Source organism: Diabrotica virgifera, chromosome 10 (assembly GCF_917563875.1).
Source record: "Diabrotica virgifera virgifera chromosome 10, PGI_DIABVI_V3a".
NCBI lineage: Eukaryota > Metazoa > Arthropoda > Insecta > Coleoptera > Chrysomelidae > Diabrotica > Diabrotica virgifera.
This window is the reverse complement of record NC_065452.1, coordinates 142234990-142247695: the sequence shown is the minus strand read 5'-3', so window position 1 is coordinate 142247695 and position 12706 is coordinate 142234990. Positions and strand designations below refer to the sequence as shown.

Here is a 12706-nt window from a genome sequence, read left to right as displayed (position 1 = left end):
ATTAAATACAAGTATGTATTTTTTTTCCTGTATTACAAAATTAGACCAAATTAGCAACAGAATACCGAAAACCGCATGTCGATACCTTTTTTCTATCTCGAGATATCTTAAGAAACGTGTAAATTTTAAACATAACTGTTGCTGTCATATAAGTGGAAATATATAGAAGCACGTAGTGTGTTATGGAAAAAAACAAAGGAACATTGTCCAGATGTCACAATATAATATAATGAATCAAAACAACAATAAGACAAATAACACTATAAAATATAACAAAAAAAGAGTGTGTGTACTTTGTACGCGAGTAAGAAGTTATACTTCTATTATTATGATTTTAACGAAATAAATATGTTGTAAAGAGTTTAATTTTATTTTTATTTAAATATTACACTAATTTTAATACTTAAAATAATACCAAAAAATAGCGTTAATATGTAAATTTTTATGAATTGTTGCCTCCGCGCATTTGCTTTTCTCTCGATGAATCGTAGAAAATGTAAAAACGTCAGATTTTCTACATAAATTTTTAATTTTTATTTCATTATATTTTAATATCAATTATCCTATTCCCAACTAAGATAAATACATAACTGTTATTGTCACCGGTAAACTAAGTTAGGAAGTCAAAGTGGAAACAAGTAGTGTGCTATGGAAAAAAATAGAACTATTAGAAGTATTAACTTCAAAAAGTCATCATGTGTCAAATCAGTAAAACATAAAAATTTGTTCATTGATGGTTTGTTGCGGTTTGTTTCTATTAAATTTTATATAAAACTTATACAGAGTGAAATTCAAGATGATTCTTACAAACTAATAAGCATTTGACATGACAACCACATTCTTTGAATGCATAAGAAATGCAACTGTTGCGGCTAGAATATATGCAATGAAATATCCCCAAAGACGTCACCCCAGTAGTAGAGTTTTTCATATTTTGTTTTGATTTATTATATACGGTGACATCTGGAAAATGTTTCTTTTCCATAGCACACTACTTGCTTCTATATATTTCCACTTATATGACAGCAACAGTTATGTTTAAAATTTACACGTTTCTTAAGATATCTCGAGATAGAAAAAAGGTATAGACATGCGGTTTTCGGTATTCTGTTGCTAATTTGGTCTAATTTTGTAATACAGGAAAAAAATACATACTTGTATTTAATATTTTCCAAAGAAAACTAGATTTCTAAAAAGAAAATAAATAGCGCCTCCTAGCCGGCATATTACGTAATAGGCTGTTTCCAAATTATAACTATTACATTGACGAAAAAGAGCTGTTTTCATCAAGACCAAGTTTGCAAAAATCGATTAAGCAGAACCGGACTTACAGCGATTTTTTCATAACAAGGTTCCCACTCACCCCCACCTCTTATTTGCACAGGTAGACTTAAACTTGTGAAATAAAATATGCGCAGAATTTTATGAAGAATACGATAATCGGATTTCCAGTGCTCTTTCATTAGGCACATTTTGTAAAATTTCGATTTTTTAATTTTTGATATTCAATTACGCCCTCTAGCGGTGGACTTACAATTATGAAAATAATTTCCAGGCTTTTCTCGAGGCAACTTTTGTTATAAAATTTTTTTCCCCAAAGCTGTACTATAAACGGTTCCTGAGATATGGCCGAGCGCCATTCTTATTGGGACACCCGGTACAATTTTTTTAAGAAAATTATAACTTTAAACGAATATAACTTTAAAACAAATGAAGATAAAGCAATTTAACAAACTGTGTTTGGAAGCCTATTAATTAAGCTTTAATTAATTTAATTTTAAGACCTTCTGAGGCTCATTTGCATGCGCAGAAGCTGAGTTACGATCGATAAAGCTTCGAAAAATACTTATTTTGCAATTTGCATTGTGCACTAATTTTACAATATCTTGAGTTCTAATTGTTGGATTTAAGTTTAGTAAACGTTTTTTCTTCGTTTTTTATTAAGGAACAAATTTTATTTGAAACATTTTTTTTATCTCTTTTAGTATATGAGCCAGAGCCTTATAAACAATTAAATTGTTTATAACAATTTTTTGGCCACTCGGATCGAAATCCACCCTCGAAATTCGTAATCAGCAGCCAAAAATCCATAAGAAACCGTTGAGTTTGTCCATCAGAATTGAAAAGGACGCGGTGGCCTCTATTTGGCGCCTAGACTATCAAGTATTGAGGTATTTTGCGGTTCTTACGTATCCAACTGAGTTTTCCAAATCCTGCCCACATGTCAGTTTTGTTCTTATAGTGATTTCCGCACTTTGTTTTTCTTTGTCAAGTTTCAGAATTTGACCTAGGTAGATATATTTTTGGACACCGGTCGATGACAACGGTCATCGTTCAGAGGTCCTATCCATCTCATTGTCACTTGCCGTCAGACTTTCAACATGTAAACCAGTCGAATCCACAGCTCAGATGTTACCTAGAGCAGATGAGCTAAATATTTTAAACATCCATATTTAATGCAGCTTTTTAAACCAATGTTTCCTTGACGGACTTCTTTTACTGGGCTTTGACCCCCATATTTTTGTCAAATACTATCTTGGTGGTTAGCATGTAAATTGCACGTAAGCACTGATGATGACTGGTAAACCAGTCGAAAACTAGTTATGCTGCAATTTTGATGTGGTTTGAGTGTTTTTAAATATACCTTTTTATACAGCCAACCACAGGAAAACTTTTTCCTTGTGAATTTTTAATTTTTATTACATTTCGATATAAATAAATAAATTTGTTTATTGCAAAATAAAAACACATTTTAGCAAAAACTTTCTTTGTTCATATATTTTAACTTAGAGAATAAGAGTTTATTATTTTTAAACATATTATGCAATTGTTTAAACAATATTTCACAAACAATAATAAAATTAGTTTGATTTTTGTGGAATTAAATATTAAAATACAACAAAATATACAGTAAGAAAATAATATATTAGATAAAGATTGGAAGAAATTTTGGTGGAAATCAACTTGTGTGAATCGAACCCGCTGTCCTGCGCGTAGCACCAAAAATTAATGTTTATTTAAAAAATTTCCTGACGCCGTGGTAATTGCAAATGAAAGGTACAGTACACTTCTATAAGCAAAAAAAATTCAACTTGCTATCTGCTTTATTTTCACTCTTGCAACCTTTTAAAAAAATGAATTTTTTTTGCGAAAGCTGGATTGCAAAATCTATTAAACCGATCTTAATGAAATTTACAGTGTTGTTTAACTATATTATAAAGTTTTTCTGGGTAAAATATGAAGGTCCTAAGTGTACCGTAAATGGTCGAAAAACGTAAAATGCGAATACTTGTTTTTGTATGGTTTTTTTCGCAATTATTGCTATTTTGCAACAAGGGTGACTATTTTTTAAATTTTTAACCAATTCTGTATTGTAGGAAATTTAATTACGCAACTTTTATGTCAGTACAACTTTTCTCACAAATGAATAATTTTAAAGTTATAATCAAAAAACCAATAAAAAAATCGAAATTTTCCTTCATATTTTGAGTGGGAGGATAACTCAAATATTATCATTTGAGTTATTTTCAAGCAATTTCTGAAAAAAAATTTGAGTCACCTCTCAACGTCCATCTCAAAACAGATGCGCCCTGGACTATGTCACATTTTAGTTCTTTTCTAATTGTTTTACTTAGTTCTACATATTCTTGAGAATGGCGTTTGTTTTCCGCTAGTAGTTTTCTTCTTTCCTTCATTGATTGCTTCGTTTCATTGCTTATTTTGTCTTCTTTAGTTCTTGTTTTTTTTTTGCGACCTGTAGTCTGTAGTCTGGTTTTGAGATTTTTATTTATGTTATATTATCGTCAATTTGGTCTTAATATATTACAATATCTTCTAAATTCAAGAATTTATTTTATATGTGAGATAATTATTGACTATTTCAGAACCAAAAATAAGTCCACCTCAAGAACCAAGTTTCCCTAGAAACATACCGGAACTGGAAACTGAGAAAGACAAAGACAAAGAAACTAAAGGTTCGCCTAACACTACGTTGGATCCAACTGTCAGAATGAATTCAAATGATCGCCCAACTTCATTCTTTACTCAACCCGGCATGATGGCTGGTAAGTTTTACTATATTTATATTTTTTATAATTTAATATTTATTTATAAAGATCAACAGGCCTTTAAAGGCCTAGGACTGAAAGGCTTAATTTTTCATTACAATTACTATTTACCTTAATTTATACAGTGCTAGTCAAAAGTCCCATCCCCTCGTATCTTTCGAATGGTTATACTTCTTCTTCACGTGTCACTCCTAGCGGAGATTGGAAATCATCATGGACACTGCGACTTTGTTAGCAGCGCGCCTAAAAAGTTCAATCGAACTACACCCGAACCATTCATGTAGATTTCGAAGAAACGATATTTTTCTTCTTCCCACACCTCTTTTGCCATGAATTTTGCCCTGCATGATATTTCTTATAAGTTAGTACTTTTCACCCCTCATAATGTGCCCCAAGTATTCCATCTTTCTAGTTTTTATCTCATTTATAATTTTGCATCTTTTGTCTGAACCTTAATCACACCAAACGATACCGCAACAAACTAATCCACAGATCCCACAACAACCTACTCCACAAAATGTACAAGCTGCACCAACACCCCAACAACAATTCAGGCCAACATATGCGCAAGTTGCCAGTGACAATAATATATTATCCATTCTTCAAAATACAATTACAAACCAACAGCAAATAATGAACCAAATGGCAGCAGAAATAAAATCAGTTAGAGAACAACTCACACAACTAACTAATCTCTTAATTAGAAATGGCCCAACTGTAACTCACACAACTAACTAATCTCTTAATTAGAAATGGCCCAACTGTATAAAATTGCCCTTAGGAATGCAAACGGCCTTGCCAAACACAAACAAGAAGTAGAAGTATTTCTTGCGCACAACGACATTGACATTCTTCATTCATCCAATATCACAATCAGTTTAACAATAGTTCTTACTTTAATATTAAAAATTATTTAATGTACCACACAACTCATCCAGAAGCTGACAGGATAGCCAGAGGAGGAACGGCAGTGCTCATTAGACACCAAATTAAACACTATGAGTTACCTAAGTTCAGAAAAAACCTTCTACAAGCAACCAGTATCGTAATTGAAGATTGGTTAGATCCATTAACAGTATCAGCGGCATACTTCCCACCAAATAAACAAGAGATGGAAGAATACTTCTTGTCTTTAGGTCACAGGTTCCTAGCAGGAGGTGATATGGGGAAGTTAGAAGATTTCTAATATAAGATAAAATATAGGGTGTTCCATTTAAAAAAAAAAACATAAGTTTGGTCGAACACCCTGTAACATTCGGTATCCCTGTATAGTAGGATTTATAAACAGTAATCTTTTCAACTCTAAACAGTTAACTTTTCTTGATATCAGGTAGAAGAAGTTCTAATAAATTTAAGATTAACCATTTAGAAAGTCCTAATTAAGCTGCATATCCAAAATAAAGCTGATTATACCCATTAAGATCCCCATTATACGCCAATATACCCATTATCTATGACTAAAAAGAGGATTCTTCTAAGACGTAAACATTTCTAAGAATATGGAAAATTATGTGTCGATTAAGCAAAGACAGGATAACAAAGATAAGATAAGAAAGCAAATATAAAAGTGCTTGGTTTTATTTATATGAAAAAAACCTCATTAAGAACCAGTATTTCAAAAAGTGAAATAATAGCTATTTGTATAACAAGGGAGGAAAGTGTTACTTTTCCTCCCGAGAATGAAGTTTACTGCCCGACGCGTAGCGGAGGGCAGTAATCATTCAAGGGAGGAAAAGGCACTTTACTCCCATGTTATACATATGGTTTTTCCACCTTCCTCAAATAACAAGTCATTTTTTCATTTTTACTTAATTTATTTATGTAACTAACCAACAAAATTTATTAGAACTAAAACTAACAAGTAGGTAGAATATAACTGTCAACTGTCAAATATAAGTCAAATTATTAATGTAAACATTGTTAAATCAAAATAACAATTTACTTTTTTTTACCATTCTGCAAAATACAGGATGTTTTATAAATAAACGTTAAAATGTATAGATACTGCGTAATAGAAAATATATATTGTACAGGGCGTCAATAAGTTATATTTCATGATTGAAATACCATGACGTCACTTTTACTTTTCCTCCCTAGGGAGGAAAAATATTTTCCTCCCTAGGGAGGAAAAGTACAACTTTGCTCCCTACAATCAGGCCCGGAAAAGTATACTTTCGGTAGAGGTAGGTGGAAAAATTGTTTAGCCAATCTTTTGGACATGAAGCGTGTGTGAAGGAAAAAATACAGGAATTCTGTTTCTGCTCTGTGTGCATCTTCTTCTTCAGCCTGTTTGCATCCACTCCTGGACAAAGGCCTCCCCATGAGCTCTCCACTCTTCTCTGTTTTGTGCTATTTCAATATGTTTCAAACCAGTTCCATTTCAATGTGAAATAACCAAAAAAAACAGAGCACTTTTCGGGGAAAACTCATTACATCTTTTTTAAAGTGTTTAAAAAAGGTTTATTTTTGTTTTTCAAAAAACTTCTAACATTAAAAATAAGTAGTTACGCTCAAAATATTGTTGGGCCCTTTTATTTTTTGGTACAAAAATCGCGAAAATCACCCCCTAATTAGCTTCCCAAATAAAATTAATCGTTACCGCTTCACAAGTTACTTTACTTATGTATTGTTTATAATAATATTATCTATAAGTTTCATTGGTTCAAAATGCTCATTTTTGAAAAAAAATTGGGTTTAAAAAACTTTTTTTTATTTAAAAAAAATGGAATTGTTCATGGAATTAACTTAAAAATTATTAGTACAGTGGAACCTCAATAACTCGGATTAATCGGGACCGCGGCCGATCCGGGTTATCGAAAATCCGAGATAGCCGGAGAATATGGTAAAAATTAATAAAATACGGTATACTTACAGATAAACTCCGTTAGAATTGAAATAACATGAAATATATTTATAAATATGCACAATACCTACACACCAAAATTACTGAAAAAAAACACCAAACACAAACGTAAGCAAACGAAAGCGAACAATACAAGACACACAATACAGTCACAACGATGTAATGTTATTTAAGAACAGTGAAAACTAAAGACCATTGTTTATAAAAGAATTTTTTAAATAGTCTTTCCTAAACAATGCTAAGACAGTTTGAAATAAAAACGAATAGGTACTACAGACAGGTGCCTCTTGTTTATGCGGCGTGTGCTATGAGTCATTTTTAGTATCGACTATCGTATAGTTCAAATTACACACATACACATCTCTCAAATATTATATTACATACATTTTTATTGTTGAAAGGTTTGTCTGATAATCAACTATTTTGATGGGAAATAAGCCACAATTAAATTGAAAAATAATTTTATTAACGTTTCGACGCCCAAATCGGGTCGTTGTCAAAATACAAAATATTGAAAATCAAAATGTGTATCTGATGAAAATCGGTCCGGGTTAGCCGGACTTCCGGGTTATCGAGGGCCGACTTATGGGGGTTCCACTGTAATACCAAAAATCTTAAAAAGTAGTAAAATGTACGTTTTGCTTTTCTGAATATTTTTGCTTTTTTGTTTTCTTGTTAGAAAAAAATTGGTTATGCTATGGCTGTTAAAAATTTGCCGAAACTCGTGATTAGTTACTCGTTCAAGCCATTTTAACTACAGCTTTTTCAAAAATAAGCACGTTGAACGGATGAACTTACAGATCATATAAATACTACATAAGCAAAGTAACTTGTGAAGTGGTAATTATAAAATTTATTTGTGATGCTAATTAGGAGGTGATTTTCGCGATTTTTTTACCAAAAAATAAAGGGGGCCAACAATATTTTGAGCGTAACTCACTTACTTTTAATGTTTTTTTAAAGTTTAAAAAAAAACAAAAATAAACCTTTTTTAAACACTTTAAAAAAGTTAAAATGAGTTTTCCCCGAAAGGTGCTCCGTTTTTGGGTAATTTCACATTAAAATATTCGATTTAATTTGATGATGAAGAACTACAGACCTCAAGCATACACCATTTTTTTCAGTTTTTATAAGCTATATTTTTGATAAGAATATTTTTTTTTTGTGATATACTTACTTTTTGAGTTATATCCAAAAAACCGTCCAAAAACATGTTTTTTTCTGTTTTATTTACATATTTACTTGCAAATAAGTCAAAAAGTTTTGACCTAGGGAAAAACTCTATAGAACAAAAGTTGCTTAGAATTAGTCATTTTATCCAATTCCGGGCTTATTTTGAATGTATATTTTTCACCTTCGAGAGGGGGGTAAATAAGCATTTTTCTATTGGCTAAGAAGAAGAGTCATAGCATCTGTGGGATGTTCTGATTATCATTTTCTCGCTATCTTATTGGCAGAAAAAGGTTTGGATTTATTATTAATGGAGAGGAAATTCCTCTCCATTTTTGTAAAATGGAGGGGATGTAGAATTGTAAACTTGTTCTTATATACCTAATAATAGACAATTTTAACTACCTATTCCCAAATTTTCATCCTTCCTTTATTTTTTTTTTTTTGGTCAGATTGTTCTTTGATCGGGCTATAAGTCATAACTGGTAGAATACAACTGTTCAATACTCTTTTCTTTAGATTTATTGGTATCTTTTTGTTCTTCAACACATCACTGAGTCTTGCTACTGCTGCCCAGGTCATTCGGATTCTTCTAGTTATCTCTGACGTTTGATTCTGTGTACATACCCCTGTCCTAATAGAACACATTTCAAATGTCGCTGATTTGCTTGTCAAATATTTTGAAGAAAATTTAACCACCCCGAAATTTCTGCAGAAAACGTTTTGAGCAACGAAACACTAAAAAGCCAAAAACCTAGGAATTTTGTGCAGTAAGATGAATCGTCATGCAACTTTTTGCATTCACTTTGAGAGTGTCAGGCAATTTTGTGAAGTAAATTGATCTCCGGCAAAAAATTTTGTGCATGAGAAAATGCACAAAGTGCATCTCAAAGAGATGGAAAATGAAAAATTTAGAACTCAGGAAATATTGACGGAAATAAGTTCAATTTTTATATTTGGGGGTTTTGGAGGCCAGTGAACACAAATTTCATGGCGGCGATGGTCTCCGAGGTACCTGGTGCCCAGGGTGGAGCTCGTCGCCTGGGACGATCGAATAATTCACGAAATGAAGATTGGATCGAAAAACTGAAAAATACGCGTTTAATATTTTTCAAAAACCTATCGAATGACACTAAAGACGACCCCCACTCCATCCCCTGGAGGTGGGGTAGGGATAACTTTAAAATCTTAAACGGAAACGCCCATCTGTTATTACAGATTTGGATTGCTTACGTAAAAATAAGCAACTTTTATTCGAGAAATTTTTTCGAATTGTGGATAGATGGCGCTATAATCGGAAAAAACGATTTATCGTGATGCCATAGGTAAATTATAGAAACGGTCTAATATCTCGAGAAATACACTTCCAAATAAAAGACCAAAAAATACGTATTTAATATTTTTCAAGAACCTATCGAATAACATCAAACACGACTCTCCACTCCACCTCCTGGAGGTGGGGTGGGGGTTAGCTTTAAAATCTTAAATTGGAATCCCCCATGTTTTATTGCAGATTTGGATTCCTCATGAAAAAATAAGTAATATTTATTCGAAACATTTTTTAGAATTGTTAATAGATGGCGCTAATAAATAGTATTTTTCCGATTATAACGCCATCTATCCATAATTCGAAAAAATGTCTCGAATAAAAGTTACTTATTTTTACGTAAGGAATCCAAATCTGCAATAAAAATGGCTCCTATTTAAGATTTTAAAGTTACACCCCACCCCACCTTCAAGGGGTGGAGTGGAGGGTCGTGTTTTATGTTATTCGATAGACTCTTAAAAAATATTATAAAAGACGTATTTTTTGGTTTTTTATTTGGAAGCGCATTTCTCGAGATATTAGACCGTTTCCCTAATTTACCTATGGTATCACGAAAAAATCGTTTTTTCGATTATAGCGCCATCTATCCACAATTCTAAAAAATGTCTCGAATAAGAGTTACTTACTTTTACGTAAGAAATCCAAATCTGCAATAATAAATGGGATTTCTATTTAAGATTTTAAAGTTACCCCCACCCCACCCCAAGGAGTGGGGTGGTCGTGTTTAGTGTCATTCGATAGATTTTTGAAAAATATTGAACACGTATTTTTCAATTTTTTGATCCAATCTTCATTTTGCGAATTATTAGATCGTTCCGCGAAGTAATCGGTCGTCCCAGGCGACAAGTTCCACCCTGGGCACCAAGTACCTCGGAGACCATCGCCGTCATGAAATTCGTGTTCAGTGACCTCCAAAACCCCCAAGTATAAAAATTGAACTCATTTGCTTCAATTTATTTTCCATCTCTTCGAGATGCACTTTAAAGATGCTTTTTCTCATGCACAAAAATTTTTGCCAAAGATCAATTTAGTTCATAAAATTGCATGACACTCTCACGAATCGAATCCAAAAAGTTGCATGACGATTCACCTTACTGCACAAAATTACTAGGTTTAATGCTTCGTTGCCTCGTCTAATATACAGGGTGTCCCGAAAAGAATGGTCATAAATTATACCACAGATTCTGGGGTCAAAAATATGTTGATTGAACCTCACTTACCTATATACAATAGTGCACACAAAAAAAGTTACAGCCCTTTGAAGTTACAAAATGAAAATCGATTTTTTTTCATATATCGAAAACCCTTCGAGATTTTTCATTGAAAATGGACATGTGGCATTATTATGGCAGCAACATCTTAAAAAAAAATTAAAGTGAAATTTGTGCACCCCATAAAAATTTTAAGGGGGTTTTGTTCCTTTAAACCCCCCCAAACTTTTGTGTACGTTCCAATTAAATTAATATTGTGACACCATTAGTTAAACAAAATGTTTTTAAAACTTTTTTGCCTCTTAGTACTTTTTTGATAAGCCAGTGTTTATCGACCTATTTTGAATATTTGTCGAATCCACCACATATTTGTATATGGTTAAATACGATTATAGAGACCTGTTAATAATCTGAAAATGTATTTATAATTTACATTTTTAGGTATATTTTGAAAAAGAAGCCATATCTCGATAAAAGGTGATTTCTCAAAAAAAGACTAAGAGTCAAAAAAGTTTTAAAAACACTGTGTTTAACTAATGGTACCACAATAATAGTGTAATTGGAACGTACACAAACATTTGGGGGGTTTAAAGGAACAAAACCCCCATAAAATTTTTATGTAAATATATTAAAAAAGAAGCCGCATCTCGATAAAAACTGGCTTATTGAAAAAATACTAAGAGTCAAAAAAGTTTTAAAAACGTTGTGTTTAACTAATGATACCACAATAATGAATTAATTGGAACGTATACAAAAGTATGGGGGGGTTTAAGGGAACAAAACCCCCATCAAATTTTTATGGGGTGGACAAACTTCACTATAATTTTGTTTTAAGATGTTACTGCCATAAGAATGATACATGTCAATTTTCAATAAAAAATCTCTAATAGTTTTCGATATATTGAAAAAAATCGATTTTCATTTTGTAACTTCAAAGGGCTGTAACTTTTTTTATGAGCACATTTGTACTAAGGTAAGTTAGGTTCAATCGAACTATTTTTGACCGCAGAATGTGTGGTATAATTTATGACCAATCTTTTCGGGACACCCTGTATATTAATACCTATATTAACGAAAAAACTTGCCAAATACCCGATTATTGAGATATCCTGACAGAAATTTATTTTCCTGGGCTATTATTTTTATTCCGTAAATTAAGTCCAGGTGAATTATTTTTTTATTTTCTCAAAGAAATGTTTTCTATCTATTTATATTATTTATTTCTATGGTTTGTGCTGTTGTTTTGTTTTTCATTACCATGTACATCTTCTGATCTCATTTTTAATGTCTAAACCATGTCTTCTTTGATGATATTAAAAGAGAAAGAAAATATTTACAGATGTAATCAAATGATTGCATATTTCCTATTGTTTATTTTTAACGACAAGGTTAAGGTAATAAAATCTCATCCATTTTAAAGCGTAGTTGAAATATTTTTATTAGAACCATAAATAATATTAAAAAATTAAAATGCAGGGTGATATTATTTTAGGTTTCGTTTTTGCTTAAATTTTAGCTATGATTAACTATTTTTGATGGGAAATAAGCCACAATTTTACTAAAAAAATGATTTTATTAACGTTTCGACGCCCAAATCGGGTGTCGTTGTCAAAATATAAAAAATATTAATGAATTAAACAAAAATGTTGTTGCTTAGTAACAAAAATTCTTATAATAATTTATTTAATCTGACTCATTTATATCGGCAATTCAGACATATTATACATTTTAAAGTTGAAGACTTTAAAATGATATTGCCAATATTTATGAGTTGCGTTCCTGGGACGACTTTGTTCAAAGATAGTTCATTCGATTACATGAAATCAACCCCAACTCAAGAATATCCGTCACAAAAAAATCATGACATGTGATCTGTCTTTAAAAAGACAACCACATGCAATGGTGACAGTAAAATTCTCGCGCTAGAGAATCCATAGTAATTTGACAACGACACCCGATTTGGGCGTAGAAACGTTAATAAAATCATTTTTTAGTAAAATTGTGGCTTATTTCCCATAAAAAATAGTTAATTGCAAAAATGCCACAAGAAAATAGCTTCAGAACAACA

General features: G+C 31.8%; 1 protein-coding gene across 1 annotated transcript in view; it reads left to right on the top strand.

Annotated features, from left to right (window-relative positions):
* The window catches only part of LOC114332771 (syndecan), a 113573-nt gene that overhangs the window by 85561 nt on the left and 15306 nt on the right, over positions 1–12706 (top strand). The window contains exon 3 of the mRNA XM_028282547.2: positions 3885–4064. Within this exon, the coding sequence (XP_028138348.1) occupies positions 3885–4064 (180 nt within the window). The remainder of the gene's footprint in view (positions 1–3884; positions 4065–12706) is intronic.